Source organism: Vigna radiata, chromosome 5, assembly GCF_000741045.1.
Source record: "Vigna radiata var. radiata cultivar VC1973A chromosome 5, Vradiata_ver6, whole genome shotgun sequence".
Lineage (NCBI taxonomy): Eukaryota > Viridiplantae > Streptophyta > Magnoliopsida > Fabales > Fabaceae > Vigna > Vigna radiata.
This window is the reverse complement of record NC_028355.1, coordinates 12,833,054-12,860,735: the sequence shown is the minus strand read 5'-3', so window position 1 is coordinate 12,860,735 and position 27,682 is coordinate 12,833,054. Positions and strand designations below refer to the sequence as shown.

Here is a 27,682-nt window from a genome sequence, read left to right as displayed (position 1 = left end):
CTCGAATTATAATCATATTGTTAAATTCCAATATTTCATTAACTTTTTCGCCATGGGGGGAAAGACAATCTTTTTCCATGCGAAAGTTTTTGCATTGTAAAATTTGTTTTACTAATATCCAAACGAGAAATTCGGAACAGTTTCAATTTTTGAAGTTCAATTTCCTTAAGTTTTAATTTCCATTAAATCCAGAAATGACTCCTCTAAACACGAATATCTGGGGATACACTCCACAATAGCTGAGTGTAAACCCAGGCTATGCCACTTCAAAGGAGGTGGAGAGTTCTTTCTCGCTCGAGTTGCTAAGGGCTAAAAATATGCATGAACTCAGACCAAAGTTCATCTTAGATAGAATTCCAAGATCCTGCTACAGTTAAGAAGTAACACTGACTGATTTTGGCATTCAATTCTTGGCAATATCAGATAATAGTGTACATGGCACACATGTCAGGGAGCAAAATCCAGAACCATTCGATATATGTGAACTTGGATCCATCAGAAGTTTAAATCCCTCGTAACTCATTATGGTTGCATTATTCGATGAATTAAAAAAGCCCACCTGTGAAAGAAATGACTGATCGGTTTTTCGTTAGAAACAGATCGTTCAAATCATATATCATTGAAATTGTACAAAGAAATGTCAAACAAACTTAAAACACTCTTCTTATAATTTATGATGATACTACGGTTATAAAACTAATACTACTGGGGAAAATTTTCTAAAGATGCCTTTATAGGAAGCATACATATGCTTAAGCTCTCCCACTTTGCTTTTTAGTCCTAACGTCGCTTGTTGAGACAGCAGACCCAGAAATCTTGTTAACCTCGTACAGCAATCCAGCCGAGAACAAGAAACTGCATTTGTGCAAATATGAAGACATCACCAACGAGTTCATATGAAAATAATGCATTTTAATGGTTTTTAAATACTTAAGGATCCACAACTAGCCATTATGTTGCTGAGTTTTGGATATGATTTCCTCTTTACAAGCAAGACCACGATAATGACAATACTTTGCTAAACTAGGCCATCATTAATTGCTAATATATTCTTCATAAGAATCCTTTTTGTTTCATTAAAAAAGGTGTACCCTCTGAAATAGAAACATCCTTATTATGATTATTGGCAATTTGCAAGCATATATTAAGCAACTAAAACTAATGCACACACTCACGAAAGTTGTAAAATATGAAAAGCGATTTTCTCGAAATATGTTATTCTATTTTAGTTGATTTATCTTTTCTTAATAAAAAAAGCGTCATGCACCAATAAGTTGTTGAGGTCATATGATTGATTAACAAGGCTTTAAGAAGGTTTGCCAGCAATATTATATTCAATTATCAGCAGTTTGATTATTCTAAAACATGAGGTATGATTGGCTTTTGAATGTGTCCCCGCCTCATACTCTATTAAATACATCACACACTGCACATCTCAGTGAGGTTCTCTCATTCATTCATAAGGCAAAAGAGGATTGGGAGGAGCATACCACGTAGTGATGCAAACTCGGTGAACAGTGCTTGCAGCAATCAGAGCAACTGCTTCTGCAACTATGACTGAAAAAATAAAAATTAACTATCTTCAATTTGCATAAACATAAAACGCAATATTGGAAGTTGTTTCTAGAGACACGAATCCTTATAGGTGACCTAGAGAATAAAATTTGCAGTTCTTCACCAGCATGTGCCGCTAAAGTTGTTATTGCTAAAGACAAAATGTAAATGAAAAATAATTTCGCCATTAACACACCAAATATAGATAGATTAATAGAGAAAAAAACTCAGGATAAATATTTAATAGTTTAAGATACTTGCGAAACTAAATTTTATGGAAAAATCTAGTAATCATACAGTTTCTTTTTTTACATGTATACGTACTCAAGCGAATAAACTTTTTTATACAGTCAAACTTACTATACTAAATTATGAGACCAAAAGTATGTAATACTGCAGATGTTCACAAAAAAGGTATCACAATTTATAATATGGTACTTGTCTGGGACAAAACTGTCTCTTATGACATCTTCGTTTCTTTATAAAGAATTGATATCTATCTTTAGCCCTCTGTAAAATGCTTGTATAATCTCGTTTGCCTTCTATAAGTATGGCAGAATAATATAGTCTGCATATGTAAAACCGTCATGCAGAAAGCTCTCCACAAAACAACAGGCTTGGACTTCTTTTCACAATGAAAGAGTGAACGTATTATGGCAGAGAAAGGAAAGCATATCCATAAAAACTGGTGGAAACTAATAGTACTAATGCATCAAAGACTGTACACTAAGTCACTAACAAATAAGTGCCCTAACTTTAAGTAGTATGCCTCAATGTTCAACATCACAACATTGGAAGTTACAAACAGTATTCATTCTGTTAAATTGATTTTAAATTCCTTTACTATAAAATGATACCATTTATCATTAATATTCAAATTTCAAAATTAAATGTGTACTTACCAGCACCCCAACCAGTTCTTGCACCAATTGTTTCCTGCAAATTTCCAATGAACTGCAAAGACAAATGTAAATACCTTAAATTACCTTGAAAGATCTGTCCTCTATGGAATTATTGGAAGAATAATGAGTAGAAAATAATTAAGAGAAACTACACAGATAAATATAAAAATTCACATGTTTCTCATTAAAATAGGCTACCTTGCTTTTCACAAATTAGAAGGATTATATAAAACCAGGGATATGTGTGTGTGTACACATATATGAACATTAACCTACAAACTACAAAGTAATAAAAATAAGTATTTTCCATAATCTTCTGGCTACATTTTACAAAATGTTCCTTCTCATAAAATTAGGAAGACCCATGCAGTGCACAATTTGATGCCTTCTAGTGACAAACCGTTGTACAAGTATGCTTATGAATTATAATGTATGTTCAAAAAATAGTATCAAAAGGGATGCAATGGGAAAGGATACGTAATAAACATTCTTTATCTTCTGATGTCACGAATAACTATTAATTTTCGTTCCTTCTAGCATATGATATTATTATTCAGAAAATAACATAATATTATCAGCATATAAAGCTGAGAAGTTGAGAAAACGCGCACCGATTGTGACTGAAGAGAAAGAAATCAAGAACGGGATTCAGAACTCACAGTTAGGAGCACAAGAAATAGGAGGGAGCTGATGAATCCTCCCAGTATAGTGAACAGTTCTGATGATGCTAGTTTCCCACGGTACATTTCTTGAAGTGAGAGAATGACTGTGAAAAGAAGAAAGGAATACAGCATGGAACTCCCAGATCCCGCCATGGCCTTCTCATTGCAAGTTAAGCAACAACGAACACAGAAACAATTGTGAGAATAGCAGGAAAAAAAAATCACTATCACCTGTCACTCAACTGCAAACGGAAATAGCGCATAAGTATATAAACTACCTTATACCAAAATTAAAACAAAGACTTGCCATGTGTCTAGCAGCCACATATCTCTAGAGCTACAATACAAGTCTAATCCACTAAAACATACTCTACTTAAAAAATTTTGTTAAATGTTAACTTTAAGTCAAATGAATCCATGACAGAACATTCTTTTCAACAGTATACCAGACAAGTCAAACTCAATTAGTTTTAAACGATTAAACAACCAAATTTATTTCCAAAGTATTACCTTTACCTTTGATCCTTTCTCTTAAGAAATCCTTAAAGTGTAAATAACTACTTTAGTTCAGGAAGTAAGAAAAATCATGATAAGTAGTATCCTAAATACTAAAAAAGCCTAAAATTGATTCCCAAATTCTATTATACATCAACTTAGGCCTAAAATATTACTTTAGAAACCACTTATGCCAGAGGATGATAGTTCAAGGACGAAATTGGTAGTTTATAAACTTTAAAACATGCGGCATAAGTACACTCTCTTAGCAGAAAGTAAACAAATAAGCCACTGTGTTCAAGAAGAGTCATCTATGATACGAAGAATGCTACTCAACAACCACGCAAAGCATACAGAAACATGAATGCCAGATTTCGCTTACAATCAGCTGAAGCTACGAAGTTCACGAACAGCAAAAGTCAATAACCTAAGTTCAACGGATCTAACAATGTTATCAAGGCATACCGATCCCAAATGTACAATAACTTCCCAAAACCCAAACTCCGAGCTACGTAAGCAGAGTTTCATCAAATCCTAAGAAAAATTCTCCATTCAAACAAGCAGAACAGAAGCATCAAGGAATTAAAGATCTAATCAATCCACTTAATTCCCTCTACGTCTCGCATTTTTCACACAAAATCAAACAGGGAATAAGAGAAGCGAAGACGAAGAACACACCTCAGATCGGAAGCAGCGGTTTCGGTTCAGATCTCCAGCAACACGAGATCGTCGTTTTAATGAACGCACGAGACAAATACCTGAGGGCAATTTAGGAATTGGCTCCTATATAATTCTGCCAGTAGTTTTTAATAGCTATTTTTTCCACAAAAATAATATTTAAGAGTTTTTTTAGATACTAATTTTTCCACAAGAGTCAGGTCAGCAGGGTAACGTACAACTGAAGTTTGTGATAAATCGTCATAATAGACGTAAAAAACAAAAAACAGAACCCATGTAACAAACGACACCGTTTAAAATAATTAGTTTCGGGTGTTGTAATTAAGTTCTTACCACCGCCGGCAATGGAGCTGCCGGAGTGCCCGGTGTGCCTTCAGTCCTTCGACGACCGCGACGCAATTCCTCGGGTCTTGTCATGTGGACACTCCGTTTGCGAAGCTTGTCTCGCGGAGCTTCCGCAACGGTACCCGAATACTATTCGGTGCCCCGCTTGCACCCAACTCGTGAAGTATCCTTCTCAACAAGGCCCTTCTTCTCTTCCCAAAAACATCGACCTCCTCAGACTCTCGCTCCAACACTCCTCTTCTTCTTCTAATCATTCCCACAAACACAACCAACGGTCCACGGTCAATTCTTGTAGCGATCACTCTTCGTTCTGGTCCCCTGAGTTCTATGATGCATGGAAGAATTGGATTCTGCCGCTCGACGCTGTTTTAACTGACGACCATTGTCTTGGCCGGTTCAGTTCGTCCAAGGGTAGGGTTTGTTTCGGAGTTAACCGATGCGTGAGTCTCGCTCCGATTGTTTGTTTCTCTCCTGGGAATGACTCTAAGTTTAGGTTTAGTTATGTTGCATGGGTGATTAAGTGTTTGGAGGGGATGAGCGAGGCTGCGAGAGAGGAGTTAACATGGATTCTTGAAGCTACCGTGAGACAGAGGAGGGTGTGTGGGGTTTTTGGGTTGTGGAGTGAAGGGGCGGAGGGACCTCTGTATATGGTGTGTGAGAGGCAAAGCGGTAATCTTTTAGACAAATTTGGTGAATTGGGAAATGGGTTTGTTGGTGGGAATGAGGATGGTTTGGAGTTGGACACTAGTGGGATTTTTAATTTTTTAATGATTGGGAAGGGTATATGTGAAGCTGTGCTTTCTTTGCATTTGGAAGGTTTGGTTGCTGGCTGTTTGGGGCTTTCTTGTTTCTCTTTTGATGAGCTCGGTGGGATTTGTGTTGATTTGAATGAGGTATTGGGGATGGGAAGGCGGTTGCATGCTGTTTCCGGTAAACATGAGAAAGAAGCAATGTCTAAAGATTGCTTGGAAAATGAGATTTTTGTAAGTCCTGAGGTTTTGTATGAGTTGGTGCACATGAGGAGATCTGCTCGAGATAGTGGCCATTTGAGATATCCAATTGGGTATGGCTCAGATGTATGGTCATTGGCCCGTGTACTGCTATGGCTTCTTATTGGAAATGTGCTGCCTCGGAATACCTTGGAAATGAATGAAGAGAGTGATGGTGATAGCACAGCTAGTTATGTGTGTTGGGTGGAGAAAGTTGGTTCTGTTTTGGAAGACAAACTAGGCTCTGAGTATCTGTCACTGGGGAGGACTCTTTGCAAATGTTTGGACGTCAATCCAGTAAACCGTCCAGATGTGATAGATGTAAGGAAGTGCATTCAGGATAAGTTAGTCAAACCTCAATTTGAATTTCTGGGAAACTTAGAAGTCACAATAAGTAAGGACAGTACAGGTCGCTGTCTGGTTCTAGGGGAGTTGTCTCTGTTGCCTAAGGAATGGTCTGACGAACCAAGAAAGCATGAGTTGCGGGAGAGAGAAATTGGTGGTCATCCAAATTTTGTTCAAGATGGTCAAGACAAGTCTGTCGAGGACTCTGCTGCTGGTTTATCTGGGGGATTAACTGAACTAAAAGATCTGCGAGGCCATCTTGATTGTGTCAGTGGATTGGCTGTTGGAGGTCTGAATTCTAAGTTTATGTTCAATGCTATTTCTACTAATCATATCTCGTGATACCGTTCTTTGAATGTTTGGGTGACAATATCCTTAAGACTAGTTATGGGTGATAAATAAGATATCTGATAATTGACACTTGGCATGGGTTTGATTGTTTGAAGGCCAGTTGAATGGGAGCTTTTTAATTGATTTGGTCATAGTTTCTCATGCTTTCTGTGCATTGCATTAAAATAGTTCGAAACCACATGGTTTAATGAAACTTATAAATTAAGCTCATATTCAGTATCTGGATTTAGGCCGCTTCATCTATGCAATTGTACATGGTCAGAGTTTCATTTGTACGTTTCTGATCCGTTAGAAGATGTGGTGATTATGCAATGCAGAACTATATTTCGTTCTAAATGAGTATTTGTTTAGTTTTGCAGGCGGGTATTTATTCAGCTCCTCATTTGACAAAACTGTTCGCGTATGGTCCTTGCAGGTAACAATTTTAAAACAAAATGATGTGTCACCATTCTAGTGGGCACATTCCAAATAGCACGATCTCATTTATAATCTTGGCTCGAGGACCCCTTCCTTGTTGTTTCAGTAAATGCAACAGAATTAGAAATATTCTTTGATATTTTCCGATAAATAGTTCTTCAGGGTTCTTTCCCTCCTGTGACACCATTAGTGGATGCCTTCTGATAAATATTTAGTCATAATATTAATAGCTAAATAAATAAGAGAAGAGAGAGGAAAATGGTTGGGATATTCTTTTTTTTCACTTGTGATTTGCTGGCTTCAAAAACTAAAACTTGCATACACAGCCTAATTACGTAGGTCTACTCAAGTGGAATTTCAATATTAGAATTTTAATTTATAAGACAAATTGTTTCTGCAATACTTCCTTCATATGCTCGTAGACTCTCCCTACTTTGTGCTATGTAAAATTGTTGCATTATTTGTCTTACATGGATTGATAAAAAAAAAAACCATCTCGGATGTTAGATTGTCATGCAACATCAAAGCATGATTTATGATGATTACAAAGTTTGAAGGGCAGGGATATTTTACTAGAGATTACTGTGGTTGTTTTGTACAAGCTGTTTCACGGACTCAGATATAATGAGATTTTCTCATTTACTATAAATTTATGTAGGACCTTTCTCATTTACACACATTTAGAGGTCATGAGAATAAAGTCATGGCTCTAGCTTATGTAGATGAAGAAGAACCATTGTGCATAAGTGGTGACAGTGGAGGGGGCATATTTATTTGGGGAGTTGCTGCCCCTCTTAGGCAAGATCCCTTAAGGAAATGGAATGAGAACAAGGATTGGCGTTTTAGTGGTATACACTCCTTGGCTGTTTCCAAAAATCATTCTATTTACACTGGAAGCGGAGATAGAACAATCAAAGCTTGGTCATTAAAGGTTAGTCTTTAACTTTCTTTGATTACTTATTTGCTGCCAAAAACTTTATTGTAAATGCATTCTTTGGGTTTCTCTAACTTTTCCCAGGATGAAACTTTGATATGCACAATGACTGGTCATAGATCTGTAGTTTCCACACTTGCTGTTTGTGATGAGGTTCTTTATAGTGGTAGCTGGGATGGTACAGTTCGGTTGTGGAGTCTAAATGACCACTGTCCATTGACAGTTCTGGGGGAAGATACGCCTGCAGATATGAGGTCTATCATGGCTATTACTGTAGATAGGCATTTGCTTGTTGCAGCACATGAGAATGGATCCATAAAGGTTTCTTATTTTCCCATATTTTTTGCCTTGATTAATGGTGACTTTTGTAGCCCACTTGAAGTCAAATATGGACTTGACCCACACAATTAACTCCTGTCAAGATTGTTTAACATCTCTTTTATCATTTGTTTGTTTAGGTCTGGAGGAATGATGTGTTCATGAACTCCAAAACATTGCATAATGGGTCCATTTTTGCAATGAGTATGCAGGGAAAATGTCTTTATACAGGAGGTTGGGACAAAAATGTTAATATACAGGTAGAAATGCAAAATCTTGTGCCCTGTCTACGAAATTACAATGCAATTTGCTCAGCTTATGATATTTTTTTTAATATTGTTTATTCAAATAGCATAGAAATTCATTATAGAAGTTAGTGAATTGTAGGAATTATCTGGAGACGAGTTTGAACTGGATGTCAAACCATATGGATCCATTCCACACAGTTCTGTTGTTACAGCTATATTATACAGCCAGGGAAAACTGTACGTCGGATATGCTGACAAGTCTATTAAGGTATTTATTAACTTTATCCAATTATTTTAAATTTTTAAATTCAGGCCTCGACGACGTGTATTTAAGAGAGTTAATTTAAGTGTTGCTTTAATAAAATATTTGATATAAAAGAAGTCACAGCTCACAGCCCGTAAATTTTGTTCATTTTAATAACACATTTCCCCTTGCACTTGTTTATTTGTCTCTCTAAATGGAAAAGAGAGAATAATTCAACCGGAGCCATTTAGAGATTGCTCTTTTCTCCCCACTCAATAGAAGAGAGTGCTTATTGTAAACCATGCCAATTGAATTCTATAGGCAGATATGATCAACCGGGAAATATTGTCCTTTTCGCATCTCAATTATTTGGCAACATAACTTCTTATTGTGTTCTGAAAGGAAAGTCAATGTCTGACAAACATCTATGGAGTGCAAGACACTACCATCTGATATAATGGTTGACTTGTTATCACTGCATTTCTGTCTTTTTATTATGCTTTTGAATTTTTAACACTCAACACCCATTGTTCATTTGGTTCCTCCAGGTTTATCAGTAAATAGTAAGAGTTAATTGGGTGCATCTGCTCAAATCCTGGTTTGACTGCTCAAGTTGCAGCCATTTTTTTTTTCTTAAATTACGCATCATCCTTGTGATGGTAGGTTTTGAAGTGACATTTTCAACATATGATCCAAGTGATACTGAAAGGTGTTCTGTACATATTAAAAACTATTTCTTTCTCGGGCTTGATTCTTGAGGTTTGTATATAACTTGAAAATGTTGCGGTCTATACTTAATGTAATGTATACCATAGTTAGAAAATTAGTTCAGATTCAGGACACATGCCAAGTTTCAGTGCAGATTTTTGCACCAGTTAGCTCTACTTTTTCATTTCCTTTTTCGGTACAAAATGATTTCATCTTGTTGGTTTTTATAAATGTTTTTAGAACTAGACCTGTCAAACTACCGAATCCAGATTTAACTTTTCAATTGAAGTCGAACCAGATGCACTGGTATTAATAAAAATAATAATAATAAGAATAATAATTAAATAATACTAAAAATTATAACGTCATAATTATGATCCTGGAAAATTAAAATAAAACATAATTTATAAGTTTTAACATTTAAAATAATATAAAAATTAAAAAAAGAATTTCGTGGATGAAAATTTTAATAATATTTATCATATAAGTTTATATGTAGAATAAAAATAAAATAATATTTCAGATAATATTTTCTGAGAAATAAAGAATTCTGAGAATATTATTTTCCTCATTCATTGTAAAGGGAGATTTAATGAAGGAAGCAATTTTCAATAAAAACTTTACATGATCAATTACATATAATCATTATCTCATTTTGCAACTGTAGCAATATACAAATAACGGAAACTCTAACTAACACAGAGATGCAAAGAATGTAGGGGCTGAGATTCAAGGATATAAAGGTGTTTAATAAGGCTCTCTTAGCAAAATGGAAGTGGAGGTTGATGACAAAGGAGCAAGGGTTGTGGAATCAACATATTGGAAAATACAAAAAATAACCTAGGCAGATGAGGAATTTTTCAATGAAATATGGGAGATGTAGTGTGTGATATCAAATGAATGATGTGATTTTCATAAATGGAAAGCCAAATGCTGAGAAGAACAAGTTGAGAAATATCAATTTCACATACTTGATTTGGTCTTATGTCCAATAAAGTGTTTACAGACTGTCAAATAATTTTGTAAAGAAGTTTATAAAACTGTTGTGGCCTAAAACAATACGACAACGACTTAAAGTAGGGAAGCTTGATGAGAAACAAGACAAATGAAGATATGAGAAGAGACACAATAAGATATGCTTAAGTATGGGATATCAAAAAGGGGAAAATATGACTTTAATGTACAAAGCACTATGCAAAATTAAATATAGGTGATTTTCATAGTTGTGTAAACAAATTGGAAATGTAAAATCTAAACCGTATAGGAAGGTTGGAAGAAACATATTTTGGTAGGATATACAATTGTAATTTAAGAGAGGCACTCTTTACGATATTAAGTGTAATTTTTATTTTTCACTCCTATTCGAAACATAGAACAATATTAAGTGTGCAAAGACTTTACGATATTAAAAATTCATCGAGTTTTGATAGAATTATCATCCTCGTAGGAACATTCTCCACAATAAAAATTTACAAAGAATATAATAAAAGTAATTTATAATGGCAAAAAGACATTTAAAATGAAACTGATTTTATAATTCAAATGCCAAAGCGTTTGTTGCTCCGTCACCGGAGTTTTCTCGGGCCGTAATAAACACCACAGAAGAAAACCGTGGTATGCTAAGCTCATTTGCATACGCGCTAATCCGTTGAAGTTGCCAACACACCTTTATGGCCGCGCTCTCGTATCCACCTTTCTTCGCCCTTCAGAGAATCACTTCTACCGATGCCAACGCCAACGCTTTCTTCGTTCGTTCACGCCCTTTAGTTCCGCCCTGGCCTCGCCTGCGACGACGTCGTTGCGCATCCGCTCTCGTTGCCGTTGCCTCCGTTAAGGTGCGTTTCAGCTATGCGCCCCCTACCTGTTCGACGAATTGCCTTAGTCACTTGTCACATCACTTTCTTGCTTGCAGGAAAATCTCGGTCGTGTTCAAAAGCGTTTCACTGACTTCACGAGCTTGAACTATTGGGTTGTTGGCGACTACTATCGTCTCGTGAACTCCGTCAACGCCTTCGAGCCTCAGATTAAGGCGCTCTCCGATGAACAGCTGGCCGCGAAGACCTCCGAGTTTCGCCGCCGCCTCGCGCGAGGGGCTACGCTTGCTGACATTCAAGCTGGTTCACTACTCTTTTATGCTGTTGCGTCATTGCTGGTTTCGTCTCTGAACTGTTTTTATGATTGAATCGTAATTAATGTTTCAGAGGCGTTCGCTGTTGTTCGTGAAGCTGCATGGAGAAAACTTAGAATGCGTCATTTCGATGTTCAGGTCTCATTCTATCATTGACTTGCATGTGTATATCGCTTGTATTGTTCTTTTTGGCATGTCACTGAATGATGAGTTTTGTTGATGTTAGATTATTGGTGGGGCAGTGCTGCATGATGGGTCCATTGCTGAGATGAAAACCGGGGAGGGTAAAACCTTGGTTTCCACACTAGCTGCTTATCTAAATGCCCTGACCTCTGAGGGTGTTCATGGTATGTGTTACTGCCAACACTCTAGAAGCTTGAATAGCCTGGGGAGTTTCTTCAGGTGCCAGCACTTGGCTTTTCGAAAAGGAAATTTCTCTAACTTTTGATTTCTTTGCAGTGGTAACTGTTAACGATTATTTAGCTCAGCGTGACGCTGAATGGATGGGACGCGTTCATCGTTTCTTAGGTCTATCTGTCGGTCTTATTCAGGTAATTTTTCTCTGCAGGTGGTAAAATTGGTTTTCATCTGCTATGTGTTTGATGATGAGATGATAAGAGCACATGTTTAAGGATATTACGTACGAATGGGCTGGGTCTAGTAAAGAAGTTTTTTAACTTGGTTATCTGATGTTTGCATGCACAGAGAGGAATGAATGCTGAAGAACGAAGAATCAACTACAGATGTGATATAACATATACCAATAATTCGGTAATTACACCTATCAGTTACTTACACTGTTTCCTTTTAGCTGTACATTTATATTTTTACTTATGTTATTTTCTTTTCTTCCTTTTTGTCCTTTTCTTACCTTAGGAGCTTGGATTTGATTACCTGCGAGATAATCTGGCTGGAAATCGTGACCAGCTTGTAATGAGATGGTAGTGTGTATTACTTGGGTAGAACTAAGTTATTTTCTTCTTTTCTTTTGGTTGGAAATATGTTTGGTTACGAGTGACTATTGTACAAGAAAACAGGCCAAAGCCCTTTCATTTTGGAATTGTTGATGAAGTGGATTCTGTCTTGATAGACGAGGGAAGAAATCCTTTGTTAATCAGTGGTGAGGTAGGCTTAACATTAATTTGTAATTTTGCTTCTTGTGGTTCGCTAAATCATTATCATCCCCCTCTTTCATACCCAGGTTAGCGGTATTAGAAAGAATATTTAAACTACTCAAGCTCAATGAAAGATGACTGCTTCTCCTTCTTTATTGCAGGCTAGTAAAGATGCTGCACGATTCCCTGTTGCTGCAAAAGTAGCTGAACTGCTTAAACAGGGCACTGTGCGTACATTCTCTTGCACTTCATCATGTCATTTACTCTGTTTTCCTTCCTTTTTCCATTCTGCTCAGTCTATCTAGATAGTATTATACACTGATTTTTTTTTCATTAACAGCATTACAAAGTGGAGCTTAAAGATAATTCTGTGGAGTTGACCGAGGAAGGAATTGCTCTTGCCGAAATGGCTTTAGAAACTAATGACCTTTGGGATGAAAATGATCCCTGGGCAAGGTGAGTATTCTTATACTCTAATAATTTGTTGCTCATTTAACATTGGTTGGTGTTTACTTGTTTTGTACTCCCAATGGTAGTTTGGCAAAAAGTAGGTTAGCATTAATGTCAACATATCTTATTCATTTTTTCCATTATGATCTCTCTTTTTGATGAATTATATAACATTAACATCACAATCTGCTAAACAGTAGAGTACATGTTAAAATTTTTTCTTTTCTTTTTCAATGAAAAAAGAATAAATTTATTCAGTAAAAAATAATAATATTAAAAAGGGATTGTCCTCCTTAAAAAAGAGAAAATAAAATTAAAACAAAAGCATGACAAATTAGACACTAATATAGTAAAACCTCCTGATCCCTTGACATATATGTAAATGACACCCCTGTGAAAAAAGATCACGTGCTTTATATTTTTCTGTGTTTACAACTTATATTTGTAATCACGGTATTTTGAGTGCATAAACTTTCTTAGAGATTTAGATTAGTTTTTCATAATCATAATTGTTATATTTATTTGATAGTGGGTGCTTTATATGAAGTCTCTGGCTAACATGTTGGAATTTGAAGTTCCTGTCCAATCAGTTAAATTACATTTGACTAGTAGGAGTTGAGTTACTGCAGATTTGTGATTAATGCTATAAAAGCTAAAGAATTCTATCGTCGAGATGTGCAATACATTGTTAGAGATGGAAAGGCTTTGATTATCAATGAGGTACTTTCAAGGTTTCTTTATGCTTTTAATATTATGCAACTTTTGTTTACCTATGAAAGCAAACACTTGCAGGAAAACATGACACAGGAACACAAATTTTTTGATCCATTGTACCCTATGACACTACGCAGATACACAACATGAGTAACATGACTTTTTGTTGGGCATACCTGTTGTTGTCCATGCAAGGTTAATGGAATAATGAAGTTACTTTTCCTCCTTGGTTTGGAATTTAGTAGATTTTTAAATTTTAAAATTGGATATTTATAGGACAAACTTCAGTTGTGTACTGTGATTCTTGGCCACATGTTAGTTCCTTTGTTTTCTAAAATTCATCGTAGGAGAAACTCTTGTGGCCACAATAAGGTACTCTGCTTTTAACGATTCAGAGAGGGGGTTCAACGACAGGAATCACTTAGTTGTAGAGAAAAATATACTGATTGAAGTCCTAGAGGATCTTTAGAAAAAAAAGTGGTTAAACTGAATATATACATACAATTAGTATATTTTGTTTTACAAGTTTGTAGTATTTTTTTGTACTCTGAAATCTTGGTTACTGTAGTCCATTTTTGTTTTTTAAATTCACTAGCAGTATGTACCTTTGATTTTACAAATTATGCATTGTCTATAAAGTGTGAACAGACTTGATGTTTTAGTGCATATACTTGGCATGCATTCACTTATATTAGATATGTTGATTTCAAACAAATGGAGTGGAAACTAGGTTAACCTAAGGGTCTGTTTAGAATGGATACAAACTGTACTAGGGGCTACTTATTGTCCGCCCTTGCCTAATGTGCACACACATAAAATCTCCCTTCTGTTATGCTGGAAACATGTATAGCCTAGTTAGATGTGATATATAGCTTCTGATTCATGAAATTGTTTAGCATGATAGTTGGATGTTATGCACCCAAGTAATTGAGGGAGGTTATGCTCCCAATTATTGTTTACTTTTGTTATTAAGAGAATTCTATCACCATCAGTAAAAGAAATTCCATTCTGTCATTATTTTTTCGGTTTATTGTGAGCGTTGAGAGTTCAAATTTAAAAAGTTTGAAGATGTAGCACTCCCTGTCATTACTTACTATTGATATGACATGTATTTAACTTGCTACCTCAGTGTTTGTTGACATTATGTATCTAGATGCTTGTAATGTCACTACTAAATAATGTTGACATTATGTGTCTAGATGCTTGTAATGTCACTACTAAATAATGATAAACAGAATTTTGTAAAATTAAATTTATGAGGATTAAACCAACGAAAAATATTGGAAGGTATAACTAAATTTAATCATGTTATAATTATAGGCATATGGAACATATCCTACATACTTACTTAAAATTGGGAGAGAAACTGAAAAATATTTTTATTATTACTGCTCACCTTTCCCTAATACACATATTACCCTATTTAAGGGATAGTAGATCAACATAAAAAAGGTAAAACAGAAAGCTCCTAAAAAGCCCACTCTAAAAAGCCTACTAGAAAATACATTATATTTCAACACTCCTCCTTAAGCTAGAGCATATTGATCATATGCACCAAGCTTGGAACATATAAATTGAATTCTAGCCCCCTTTAGAGATTTGGTCAGCATGTCTCCGAGTTGTTCATTAGAGTTGACAAACTCAGTGACAAGTTCCTTGGACAACTTCTCTCTCTAATAAAATGACAATCAATTTCTATATGTTTTGTTCTCTCATGAAACACTAGGTTGGAGGCAATATGAAGGGTTTCTTGGTTGTCACATTATAGTTTCAACGGCTCATTTTCACAAAATTTCAATTCTTGAAGAAGTTATTTGATCCACACAAGTTTGCATGTAGTTAAAGCCATAAAACGGTATTCAGCTTCAGCACTAGATCGAGCAACAACACTTTGTTTCTTACTTTTCCAAGATACAAGGTTCCCTCCAAGTAAAACACAATATCCTGTAGTAGATTTTTGATCAATTGGAGAACCAGCCTAATTTGCATCACAATATCCTTCAATTTGAGTGCTTCCCTTGTTCTCATACAACAATCCTTGTCCTGGGTTTCCCTTTTCGTATCTAAGAATGCGAATCACTGCATTCCAATGGTCAACATGTGGATTTTGCATAATTTGACTCACAACTCCCACTGGATAGGAAAGATCAGGTCTTGTTATTGTAAGATAGATGAGTTTTCCAACTAGCCAGAAAGGTTCACCTTGATCTCTCATTAACTTTTGATTTGAGTCCATAGGATTATCAATGGGCTTGCAATTTGTCAGGCCTGTTTCCTCTAAAATATCAAGAGCATATTTCCTTTGTGAAATGATGACACCTTCTTTTGATTGTGCCACTTCAATACCAAGACAATATTTTAGACGACCTAGATTTTTAGTCTGAAAGTGGTTGAACAAATGATTCTTGAATTGAGTAATTCTAGTGACGTCATTCCCTGTAATAACAATATCATCAACATACACCATGAGATAAACACATTTGTCAGGAGAAGAATGACAATAAAACACTGAATGATCCACCTCACATCTTTTCAATCCAAAATTTTGCACAACCCGACCAAATTTACCAAACCAAGCTCAAGGTGATTGTTTCAAGCTATAGAGGGAACGACGTAATTTACAAACTAACCTAGACTCCTCCTGAGCAACAAACCCAGGAGGTTGCTCCGTGTATATCTCCTCTTTTAGATCACCATGAAGAAAGACATTTTTAATGTCCAACTGGTAAAGTGGCCACTGACAAATGGCATCCATAGCAAGCAAAATACGAACTGTACTGGTTTTAGCCACAGGAGAAAAAGTATCACAATAGTCAATGCCATAAACTTGAGTATATCCCTTAGCTACTAGATGAGCTTTTAGACGATCAATTTCACCAGTAGGACCAACTTTAATAGCATAAACCCATCTACAACCAACGGGCTTCTTACTAGGAGGAAGAGGGACAAGGTCCCAAGTACCATTGTGATCAAGGGCTTGCATTTCATCAATCATGGCTTGTCGCCATCTAGGATGATCAAGTGCCTCATGAATATTATTAGGAATCTTAAGGGAGGATAAGGAGGAAACAAAAGAGAAATAGGGACGAGACAAATGATGATAACTCAAAAAATTATAAACAGGATATGGATTACGAGTAGAGTGAATACCTTTTCGAAGGGCAATGGCCAAATTATCATCTGAGTCAAGAGAAGGCGAGGAGGATGAAGGATCCATGGTCTGGGGAGCTGATGGAGGAGGAGTTGAGTCTCAACGAGGATCTTCAGTGTTTTGAGTTTGAGATTGTCTGCGACGCTGATATGTGAAAAGAGGTGGAGGAACAATGTCATTCACATTTTGAGTTTGAGGTACAAAAGCAGGAATAACCAAGGGATCACATGATGGTAGAGGAAACATTTGTTGAACAGATGAACGATCCTCTATGGAGGACGAGAAAAAAGGTGTATCCTCAAAGAATGTGACATCAACAGACATATAATATCACTTGGTGGAGGGAGAATAACATTTATACCCTTTCTGAAGATGAGAATATCCCAAGAAGACATACTTAATAGCTTTTGCGAAGAGCTTATCAAGACCTGGAGAAACATTATGGACAAAACACGTACACCTAAATACACGTGGGGAGACATGGCATAGAGTGTCGTTTGGAAAAATGATAGAATGAGGAATTATATTCTCAAGAGAGGAAGAATGCATCCTATTGATTAGAAAACATGCAATGAGGACTGCATCGCCTCAATGATGCACAATAATATTAGTATTCAACATCAGGGAACATGTAGTTTCAATGAGATGTCTATTCCTTCTCTCTGCAATACCATTTTGTTGTAGAGTGTGAGGAAATGTTGACTGATGTAAAATTCCTTGGGAAGATAAGAATGAAGAAAACGTTGTAGAAAAATATTCCTTACTCACTACGGAGGATTTTAATTGTCTTCCTAAATTGGTTCTTAATTTCATTAAAAAAGCACATAAATATGGACAAAAGTTCAGATCTCTCTTTCATTAAATAAACCCAAGTACACCGAGAGAATTCATCGATGAAGGTTACAAAATAATTAAAACCAAAACGAAGTAACACGACTTGGTCCCCAAATATCAGAGTGAATAGTTGAGAAAGGAAAATTACATCGTGTCTCAGACCTTTTAGGATAAGAAGATCTAACATGTTTTCCTAACTGACAAGACTCACAATCTAAGACTTGAATGTTCTTGAAACTCGGAACCATCATCTTCAACTTGGACAAACTTGGATGGCCCAAACGATCATGCAAAAGTTTTGGGGACGAAGTTGTAAAATAGGAAACTAAAGAGCTATGTTTTAAGAAATAAAGTCCTCGAGACTCATGTCCATCTCCAATCAGACGACCCGTACCATGTTCTTGTATAACAAAGGAATTAGCAGTAAAGGTTAAAGAACAATAGAAGGAACGAGTCAATTGACTCAAGGAGATTAAATTGTAAGGACAATGAGGAATATACAAATCAAAATTTAAATTTAGTGAAGGAGATAAGGAAACTCTGCCAATTCCTTGAGATGCAACTTTGGATCCATTGGCAATAGTAATGAAATGAGGGGTTTTCGGAGAGGACATGGAAGAAAATGAAGGAATATTACCAGAGATATGGTCTGAGACACCTGAGTCAAGGATCCATGGGCTATGACCTTCCACAGATTGAGAGATGCAGGCAGTTGACACATTGGACATGGAGGAGAATTGGTTAGGATTAGAAGATTTTCCAGACTTGTACCTCAAAAATTCTTGGTACTCTTCATTTGAAAATTTGGATTCTAGATCATCAGATTTAGAAACATGAGCAGCTTTGTCTGGATATCCATGTAAGGCATAACATTTCTCTCGAGTATGGCCTATTTTCTTACAATATGTGCATTGAGGACGTATACTACCACGTCCTCCTCGATTGCTTTTGCCTCCTCCTCTTCCTTGTGGTGCTACCATAACTGATGTATCAATACCATCAATTGAATTTTCATCTTTAACTAATGAAGGTACTCGAAGGAGTCGAGTAACTAGGCTGTCCATTGATGGGACTTAATCACCAGTTAACATTTGATCACGAACATGATCAAAATCTGAGTGTAGACTTCTTAGAATTAAGACCATGTAAAACTTATCAAGCTTCTTATTTATGCCTTCTAAAGAATCAGCCACAAAGAAACTCTTCAATTCTTCTACGGCAGCATGAGCCTTTCCTATGTGAGCGACCATATCATGATTGGCTTGTTTGAGGGAAGTCACTCTTTGAGTTGCATCAAAGAGACGTTGCACATCATTAGCAAAGATATCCTGTGCTTTTTTCCAAAAAGAGGGGCACGTTTTGTAAGGTCTCAAAATTTCTAAGACCTCTTGTTCAACAGATTGCCATAGGACAACGCATAATTGAAAATCAAGCTTATGCCATTGAGATTTCTCTTCATCAAGTACAGTGGAAATATCTTGTTCAAGATGATCATGGTATCCTTGACCAAGAAACCATAACTCCACGGAAGAAGACCAAAAAATATTTTTATTATTACTGCTCACTTTTCCCTAATACACATATTGCCCTATTTAAGGGATAGTAGATCAACATAAAAAAGGTAAATCAGAAAGCTCCTAAAAAGCCCACTCTAAAAAGCCTACTAGAAATTACATTATATTTCAACATACTTAATATAATCTAGATTGTACATGCATTACTGGGAACATTTTTCTTTATTTTCCTATTATATCTTTATTATTAGAGAATCTCCTCTATTTATTGTATTGACTTAGTTTTCTCAATATAAATAAAACGTATGTGCTGTCATAGAAATGTAAGATTTCAGCTCACTCTCTCTTTCCTATAGTTTACCAAGTTGTATTTAAAAGGAATAAAAATATATTAAAGTCCAAGTTTACGATTCATTATTCTTTCTTAATTGGAGGCTTTGGTGGAAAAAATGAATTTATTAACAATTTGGTCATTAGAGGCTTTGGTGCCATAATGAGGACTAATTTTCACATAAGTTATTGGGTTGAACCCAATACATAGGTTTATATCTTGAACATTATTGTTTCTTGTATTTCTAGTAAAAGTGTTAATCTTTTGTTTTCATTTAATAATTAAACAGATAATTTTTCATTTTCTTTTTGCTTGCTATTAGTTTTTGTTAGAAATAAACTTTAAACTTAATTCAACCCCACAAAACCGGTTTGTAAGGTGAGGTTTGCACTTATATATTCTAAATTGGCCTTATCTCTAGTTGATGTAGAACTTCTAACACACACTCCTCATGCCAAGGTATATACATCTCCAGCGTGAGACTAAACATTAAAGGGTGGTCTAATAGCGGTCCGATAGCGAGTAGAACAATATACTCAACAAACAACAAATATCTTTAGGATAGGCTTTAACCAGACTCTGATATCAAGTTCAAAATAAGACTTATTTTATTGTTCTCAATCATGAAAAATACATTCTCATACCCTTTATTTATAAAAATGTAATTCTCCTAAAAAGGAAAATAAGGAAACTAGAAAAATAAAGTAAAATAAAAGATTATATATCTATTTTCTCTTATTAGAAAGATTCTAAAGATATTATCTAACATTACAACAGTTTTCTTAATAATATGATGAAACAAATTCCGAAAATATCTCAGCTGACAGGTAGAGTTGAAGAGAAAAGGAGATGGTCTGAGGGGATTCACCAGGCTGTGGAGGCAAAGGAAGGTTTGAAGATTCAGGTATATATGTCGGTTCTTTGATTTGTTTTTCGTTTCATGACACTTCTCATTATAATTAATTGATTCTAAATTTCAAAGGTTTAAACTTGCACAGGCAGATTCTGTTGTTGTGGCACAGATCACATATCAGTCATTATTCAAGCTCTATCCGAAGTTGTCAGGAATGACTGGGACTGCCAAAACAGAAGTAAAAATTTATGTAGTTCTGACATTGTATTCAAGTTTAACTGTTACAATTTGTGCTCTGTATCAGTTCATGATGGTGGTATATATCGTTGCAGGAGAAAGAGTTCTTAAAAATGTTTAGGATGCCAGTCATTGAAGTACCCACAAATCTTCCTAATATTCGAAAAGATTTACCAATTCAAGCTTTTGCTGTATGCTATTTAATAGTTTCTTTAGCATCTGTAGTTTCAATACAATCATTTTTCCATGACAAAAATCCTTATTTTTATTAAGTGTACGATTTTTCTATTAATAAATTATTCAAGACTGCTCGTGGGAAATGGGAGCAAGTACGCCGAGAAGTTGAATATATGTTTGGACAAGGTCGGCCTGTCTTAGTTGGAACAACTAGGTAAGTATTATGATTAGTATGATGGGTGCTGTTTATCACTGGACATGTTTTGCATTCTTTTAAGAACAAATGATTATTGCAATATTTCTTTCTTAGCCTAATGCTGTGAATTCTGAAACACATGATAGACACTATTTATCAAGAAAGAACTCTCATACGTGCTTGCAATTTCTTCAGGGTCTTAGACGAACTGAACTGAGTAAAACTAGAGAGAAGAATTTGAACATTGAATTGAATATTTTTATTATCTATCATGCTTCTGAAACGTGAATACAAGATGTAATTATAGGCATTGCTTACTGACAACTGTACAAGAACTGACAGCTGTGCAAACTAGCTCACAAAGAAACCTACAGCTGTACAAGAGACTTACTAGTTGTACAAAAGAACTTATAAGAAATACGTATGCAAACTAACTTGTTTCTACTAACACAGGTTTTGGACACTTATATTACTACTTGAACTTGTCATGTCCTTTTGTACCATTTAAAATGGATATGTTGTTATACTTCAAATTTATGCTTCCTTAGCTGTCTTGAAATTGCTTTTATAAACAGATAATTAGGAATTGTGGTCTGTTTAATGTTGACTTTTGCAAACTGCCCATTAACTTTATGTTTCTAGTGTCCAAATTGTTAAGAAAAATCATTGAATAAACCTTAAATGCTTCTCTGAGATTTTGTTTTTATTATGGCCTTATTATTGATGATTAATCCATGTTGCCAACCCAATATACTGGGATAAAACTTGGTTGTTAGTGTTATAGTGTGTCCATATCTTATTATTTGTTGTTCAACGTTGTGCAGGCTAAAATTTATATTTATATTTACACGGTCTTGATATTGAATAGAAATTTGATCAATTGAAAAAAAAAAATTGAATTTTTAAATTATCAATAATGGCACAATTTTTTCAAGAAGTTATCTCTTCATTAGAGATATAAACTATTATTAGGTCTGTTGCTGACAGCTTCAGCTTTAAGAGGGTGTAGTTGTTGAAATGGGAAAAATTCTGCTGACAAGTTAAGCTTTTGTACATGCCTGGGACCAAAATTGCTTTTGGTTGAGGAGGCAAGCCTAAAAGGGCTGTGTCGATGTGTCTACTGTTTCTATACATAATGGGGATTTGATTCTTGACAACCATCTTCTCTCTGTGTTGCATTATTATTGAAGGAGTGGAATTTAATTTGCTTAGGTTTTGATGATTATGTCTTGGCATTAGTGTATGTCTTTTCAGTGGTATAGTTTTAAATCTTGCTCCAGTTTATCTTTGTTTAAATTAAGCTACCTTTTCCCTTCCTCGTCATACTTATGTTTGGAATATTTATATTGGATTCTTTACTTATCTGGGCCATATATTACAAATCTATGCACATAAGCTTTTCTGTTTTGAGCAGTCAATAGTCTTGCAACTTTGTAGAATAATTATTTTTCCTTCTTTTTTCATATGAAGTGTAGAAAATTCGGAACTTTTGTCTGGTATGCTTTGGGAATGGAATATTCCTCACAATGTTCTGAATGCTAGACCCAAGGTTTGTCAAATTATAGATTGTTGGTATCTTCTAAAGCATATACTGTCTTTTTATTTTTATGACAGTGTTTCATTTTTAAAGATTTTCCTACCTCACTAGCCCCTTCCGCCTTATTTAATGCAGTATGCTGCAAAAGAAGCAGAAGTTGTTGCACAGGCAGGACGGAAACATGCCATTACCCTCTCTACAAATATGGCCGGCAGGGGCACAGATATAATCCTTGGAGGAAATCCAAAAGTAGGTTTGCCCATAGGTTTGTTTATTTGTGGCTAGGTTCTGAGAACAACATGAAACCTAGCATACTTTGTCTAAGAATGCCAAAATGACCTAGAAAAAAAGAAATCAATTTGTATTACTTTTTGAAGTTGGTGGTTTTTTATTGGCTTAATTACATTTATGGTCCCTCTAGATTGGATTGTCTGATTTGTGTCTGCCATGGTTTTTTAAAGCCTTTCAAGCGTGTCTTTTAAAAATCAATAAAATTTGGTTCCCTTGTTAGGTTTTTGTACCCAAACTCCTCAAGTTCTCTTTTTCTACTAAAAGTACTTACAAATTGATTTGTACAAAACCTATCAACCAAAATATCAATTTCACCCAAAATAAAAAAGATCCCAAATTTCTCTTCTTCAAACCCTGGTTCATATCTTATAAAGTTCTTCAAATTTCTTTAAGTTTCTTTCCACTTAAATTCATATGTTTAAACTTTCAAAATCTTTCATATCCCAATTCTACCACTCACCTGCAAATATTTGGATAGAAATTAATAATAATTTGAAGTAGAAGGAAATCAATGGGGTGGGAGGTAGCAAATTTGCTTAATTTTTACGATAGATGTAATTATCTCCAAAAGAAAATTAAGAAACCAAAATCCCATTCATTCCAAACTAGACTGACATATAGTGTAACTGAGCTGCCACCCTCCACCCATTTGACACATCACTTTGGCATGAGTTGAATCTAGGAAATGACTTCATACATTTTCTTCCCGGTCTATACAGATGCTTGCCAGAGAAATTATAGAGGATAGTTTACTTTCATTTTTGACACGGGAGGATCCAAACGTTGAACTTGCAGGGGAAGCTATTTCACAAATGGTAATTGTGACATTTACTTGTTGTATTTTAATTTTCTTCATTTAAAATTTTGGTTTTACCATTAATCTTTTTATATAGGTGCTTCCAAAGATAACAGTTGGATCATCATCAATGGCCTTACTGGCTAAGACATCCTTAATGGGTCTGTGGTTCTACTTGAGAAATTTTCTCGTTTCAGATGAACTTATGTTAATTTTTTTCATCATAATTACATGTTTTTAACTTGAAAGTTTTATATTCTCTGCAACATGAATTATTCAGCCAAATATGTATCCAAAAGTGAGGGTAAAAGTTGGACATATCAGAAAGCTAAATCTTTTATCTTGGAGGCTATTGAAATGAATCTTTCATATAGTTTGGAAGAGCTGGAGAAGCTTGCTAATGAAGAATCTGAGACCTACCCTCTTGGTCCAACTGTAGCACTTACCTATCTGTCAGTTTTGAAGGATTGTGAAGAACATTGTTTGAAAGAAGGTTCTGAGGTAAAAAGGCTTGGGGGACTTCATGTGATTGGTACATCTTTACATGAGTCCCGGAGAATAGATAACCAGGTGGGTAATTGCTAAGACCCTCTTTTCAGAATTAAAAATTTCAAAGCCTAACAAGAGACAACAGTACACAAGGAGAAAAAATTCTGAATTTCCTCTACTTCAGAAAACTCATTACTAACCAATAACGATGGTATACAAACGCCTCTCAAAGGATATTACTCCTTGGCACGGTAATCTGCAACAATATTTCCAAAAGTCCCCTTTCTACCTACATTATCTTCATTTATAAGGAAAACTAAATTAACTAACTCTTCTAACTTCCTGTTTCACTGTTTCCCTTTTACCCCTTATTTTTTCATCATATAATCCACGTTCAAACCCTTTTCCCTTGAAGTTTGTTGCTCTGACTGGTCCTTACAGTACTTAGCATGGTAAAAGTGTAACGTTCCAACCTGTTTTGCTGTATTGCTTGCAATGTATGATTAATGGGTGCGAGATGCTAAAATCTAGCATTCCCGTGTAATCCTTCTGAAATCCTTTATTTAGTTAGGGAGTAAAGTGTTAAATTGTTTTGAACCGGGAAAAGCTATTTCCCATGAAGAATCTGATAGGTTTCTGCTAAAGAAACCTTATCTCTCACCCAGATAACACTCGTAAAGCAATGCAGAAGTTATGTATAACTTCTGGTTTTATTGATCTCCAAGAAAGAATACAAGAATAGAAGGTACTCTAGGAGCCTAACCTCCCCCAACAAGGATAACCAATCCTGTTTAGAATATACTAACAGTCAAAAATCCTTTCTTCTATTACACACAGCTATTTATACAGAAATAAGTCCCACCCCTCCTAACTGTCTAACAGTTCGGCCCACTAATGTCAACTAACGCTTCACTTGCTCTTCTTTCTCCTCACATACACTCTCATCATCCTATCAGAATCCTTACTGCGTGGTGGCTGAATTGGGTAACAGTTCCTGTGTATTGTGAAGTCTGTTAGAGACATTTAACTTTGGATATGACCATGTCATTTGGTTGCTATTGTTTTCTGAACTTGTGTATGTGTCTAGCTTCTGCAGACAGACAATTATAGTGCAGCTTCTTTGATCGGACTCCTTAACGAATTTCACAATCCATGACTAATTTGGTTTCAGCTTAAATGATATAATTTCTTGACTGATTTGGCTATATACGGAATATTCTTTTTATTTAGTTTAGTGTTTGATCATGAATAATGTTAACTTGGTATCAAAGTGTTATTTACTTTTATATACAAAAAACATATAGTGTAGACATATTTGTAACATGTAACAAATATTAGTACTTATGCCTCCAATAATATATTATTGGGGCTTCGTGAGAGTTTGGGACAGTATACTGAAGTCCTACAAAGCTAATTTAAGTACCTCAATGATGGAAAACTTATTGTCTTCTCCATTTATTCGTAAAAATATAATAATAGTAATAATAAAAATAATAATTATTATTATTATTATTGTTACTATCTTCATCCTAGCATTTTTGTTCTCACATCTTGTAATATTCTTTTCTCTAGCTGCGTGGCAGAGCAGGGAGACAAGGGGATCCAGGATCAACACGATTTATGGTCAGGTAGTAATAGTAGACTACTCACTTCTCAATCTTACTCGTTGGCAAACTATTGTTTGATTTTTGGGTGCTGTAATTGTTTTTGAATAATATTATAAATGCATGGTTGGTTTGACACTGAATTAATTAAAAGTGATATGTGATCCACATCCAAGCTGAAACTACTCTCCGTAGCTACCATTTTTTACATCTGAAACATGCATCTAAGGTTTCAAATACCAAACCAAACACACTATTATCGTAAGTAGAAGAGAGACAATAACCAAATTCATTGGTTTTCATGTGTCTATACTAGTGGAAGTGTGTAACATAATGTATACATGGCAACAAGGTATTGGAGAGTATAATAGTGTCAGAATCTTGTAGTTGTAGATATGTTTGAATCCTATTGATATAGTAATTAATGATATAATTATCAATTGATGATATTCGGAATATTATGTAATTTTTTTCTCCTCTATAAATTGAATAGCTCCGATGTGGTCTAAACAAACAAATTTCATTGTACACATTCTGATAAGACTTTTAAGGTGTATGTTAGAAAAAAGGTTCAAAATTAGAAGTTACAAAACAGTTAACAGTAGTTGGACAGTTTATGGGTGGTTAGAGGAAGTTATTTAGTTTAGTAGGTATTATCTTTTAAGGGGGAAATGGCTCCTCCTGCAGGGGTGCGTATTTTCGTTTTAGAACATGGTTTGTCCTGTGTAGAAGGGATTTTCTTCCCTTGGAAGCTGTTGGATGTTTTCTGTATTATGTTTTTCCTAATTAAAGTGTGATCGTACATTGTGTAGTAAGATTTATGTGATAATTTCTTAGACTGAATTTGAAATCTGGTTTCTTGTCTCCAAGAAACCAACACATTCTTAATTTCTCTCTTCTCGACATGGTATTGAATCTATAACAAGAAGGGAATCCTAGTTTGTGTTTTTCTCGTGGACCCACTGCCACTCCTCTTGGGTGTTAAAGTTTCTGAAACCGTGTATGTTTTCCAATCTCTCTTTTTCTCTTGCTGTCTTTTATTGTTCATTGTTGTCAGTGTTCCCGTACCTTACTGACAAGGTTTTGACAAGCTTTTTTTGGCTGACAATCACAACCACTGGCATTGCCTTGTTGTGGACTAACTCTGACAACCTCTCTTCCATAGAATGACCCATGCCCTCATCCCCCAAACTCCTCTCACCATATTTCTGTTAGGTTTCTGAGTAAGAAATCTAATTAACCACGATCACAGTAAGCAGAAAAGATAATGAAAGAATAAATTTCTCTTATTAATGGTAATAGAATTCTGATTAACAAAAGTAAACAAGGATAATTGGGAGCATAACCTCCCTCACAAGACTGTAGCCGCCTGTCAACAAACTCAATAATCAAAACCTTCTCCTAACAATAGAAACTAGCTCTATTTATATTAATTACTTCCTGCCCATCTTATACTGAATATTTTCTTAGAATATATCTTTATTTAATATAAATATCTTATACTGAATATTTCCCTAGAATATATCTTTATTTACTATAAATATTTCACACCCATCCTAACTGCTACTACGGTTAGGATAGTAACTCTTCAACCGATCGGCTCCAGTTCTTCACCGCTTTCCACTATTCGGCTCGAGACCTCACCGCCTTCAGCCGTTTGGCTCGAACCCTCACCGTCTTCCATCGTTCGGCTCGACCTCTCCCCACCTTCCATTGGCTTGACCTTTCTCCACCTTCTACCGTTCGGCCTGACCTTTTCCCGCCTTTCACCTTTCGGCTCAACCTTGATGGAGTAACATTGATGCCTCAACCTTGTAGGGTGTCTACTATTCATTCCTCAATCAAATATATTTTTTTCACTCCCACAATAGGTGTAAATTGGTTTGACACGGGCCAAGTCAATTTATGCTAATGATATATGTTAAATATAGTGAAAATTATATATTGAAATTAATCCCTTGTGTTAAATACACACATAGGGTTCTCTATTTATAATAGAAGAAATATGGGCTAAGCCCAAATACAAATGAATATGTAAGAATAAAATAAAATAAAATAAGAACAATGTTTCCCTA

At 35.4% G+C, this 27,682-nt stretch overlaps 2 protein-coding genes across 5 annotated transcripts in view; one reads left to right on the top strand and one right to left on the bottom strand.

The window, feature by feature from the left end:
• Positions 1-243: 243 nt before the first annotated feature.
• LOC106761840 (protein KRTCAP2 homolog) lies at positions 244-4,393 on the bottom strand. 3 transcript variants are annotated; one of them, XM_014645408.2, is made up of 6 exons: positions 4,292-4,393; positions 3,116-3,274; positions 2,457-2,508; positions 1,491-1,557; positions 747-855; positions 244-574 (listed from the first exon to the last, which is right to left on the bottom strand). In XM_014645408.2, exons 2-5 carry the CDS (start codon positions 3,269-3,271, stop codon positions 753-755), a joined length of 378 nt encoding a protein of 125 aa, XP_014500894.1. In that variant the 5' UTR covers positions 3,272-3,274; positions 4,292-4,393; the 3' UTR covers positions 244-574; positions 747-752. The 3 variants fall into 3 exon arrangements, with proteins under 3 accessions (XP_014500894.1, XP_014500895.1, XP_014500893.1); XM_014645409.2 differs by having other exon boundaries at positions 244-559; XM_014645407.2 differs by lacking the exon at positions 244-574 and having other exon boundaries at positions 583-855; positions 4,292-4,390.
• Positions 4,394-4,447: 54 nt separating this feature from the next.
• The window catches only part of LOC106761839 (protein translocase subunit SECA2, chloroplastic), a 40,853-nt gene continuing 17,618 nt past the window's right edge, over positions 4,448-27,682 (top strand). The window contains exons 1-26 of one of the 2 annotated variants that reach the window (XM_014645406.2): positions 4,448-6,259; positions 6,681-6,736; positions 7,397-7,669; positions 7,757-7,993; positions 8,131-8,250; positions 8,378-8,506; positions 11,103-11,307; positions 11,392-11,456; positions 11,545-11,665; positions 11,778-11,869; positions 12,024-12,089; positions 12,195-12,259; positions 12,356-12,443; positions 12,595-12,660; positions 12,774-12,889; positions 13,513-13,603; positions 20,248-20,331; positions 20,426-20,518; positions 20,613-20,708; positions 20,823-20,908; positions 22,361-22,439; positions 22,563-22,676; positions 23,438-23,533; positions 23,612-23,675; positions 23,795-24,084; positions 25,576-25,631. In XM_014645406.2, the coding sequence (XP_014500892.1) occupies positions 4,636-6,259; positions 6,681-6,736; positions 7,397-7,669; positions 7,757-7,993; positions 8,131-8,250; positions 8,378-8,506; positions 11,103-11,307; positions 11,392-11,456; positions 11,545-11,665; positions 11,778-11,869; positions 12,024-12,089; positions 12,195-12,259; positions 12,356-12,443; positions 12,595-12,660; positions 12,774-12,889; positions 13,513-13,603; positions 20,248-20,331; positions 20,426-20,518; positions 20,613-20,708; positions 20,823-20,908; positions 22,361-22,439; positions 22,563-22,676; positions 23,438-23,533; positions 23,612-23,675; positions 23,795-24,084; positions 25,576-25,631 (4,472 nt within the window). In that variant the 5' untranslated portion in view covers positions 4,448-4,635. Of the gene's footprint in view, positions 6,260-6,680; positions 6,737-7,396; positions 7,670-7,756; positions 7,994-8,130; positions 8,251-8,377; positions 8,507-10,578; positions 11,026-11,102; positions 11,308-11,391; positions 11,457-11,544; positions 11,666-11,777; positions 11,870-12,023; positions 12,090-12,194; positions 12,260-12,355; positions 12,444-12,594; positions 12,661-12,773; positions 12,890-13,512; positions 13,604-20,247; positions 20,332-20,425; positions 20,519-20,612; positions 20,709-20,822; positions 20,909-22,360; positions 22,440-22,562; positions 22,677-23,437; positions 23,534-23,611; positions 23,676-23,794; positions 24,085-25,575; positions 25,632-27,682 lie in introns of those variants that run through there. The other variant, XM_022780617.1, reaches the window with a different exon arrangement.

What these genes read in the sequence shown, in the direction of transcription:
- LOC106761840 (XM_014645408.2), bottom strand. Translation starts at nt 3,271, where the DNA reads ATGGCGGGATCTGGGAGTTCCATGCTGTATTCCTTTCTTCTTTTCACA. An exon ending in AAGAACTGGTTGGGGTGCTG is followed by an intron (nt 1,558 to 2,456) that starts GTAAGTACACAT and finishes TTATTTTTTCAG; the next exon opens with TCATAGTTGCAGAAGCAGTT. An exon ending in CGAGTTTGCATCACTACGTG is followed by an intron (nt 856 to 1,490) that starts GTATGCTCCTCC and finishes GCACAAATGCAG; the next exon opens with TTTCTTGTTCTCGGCTGGAT.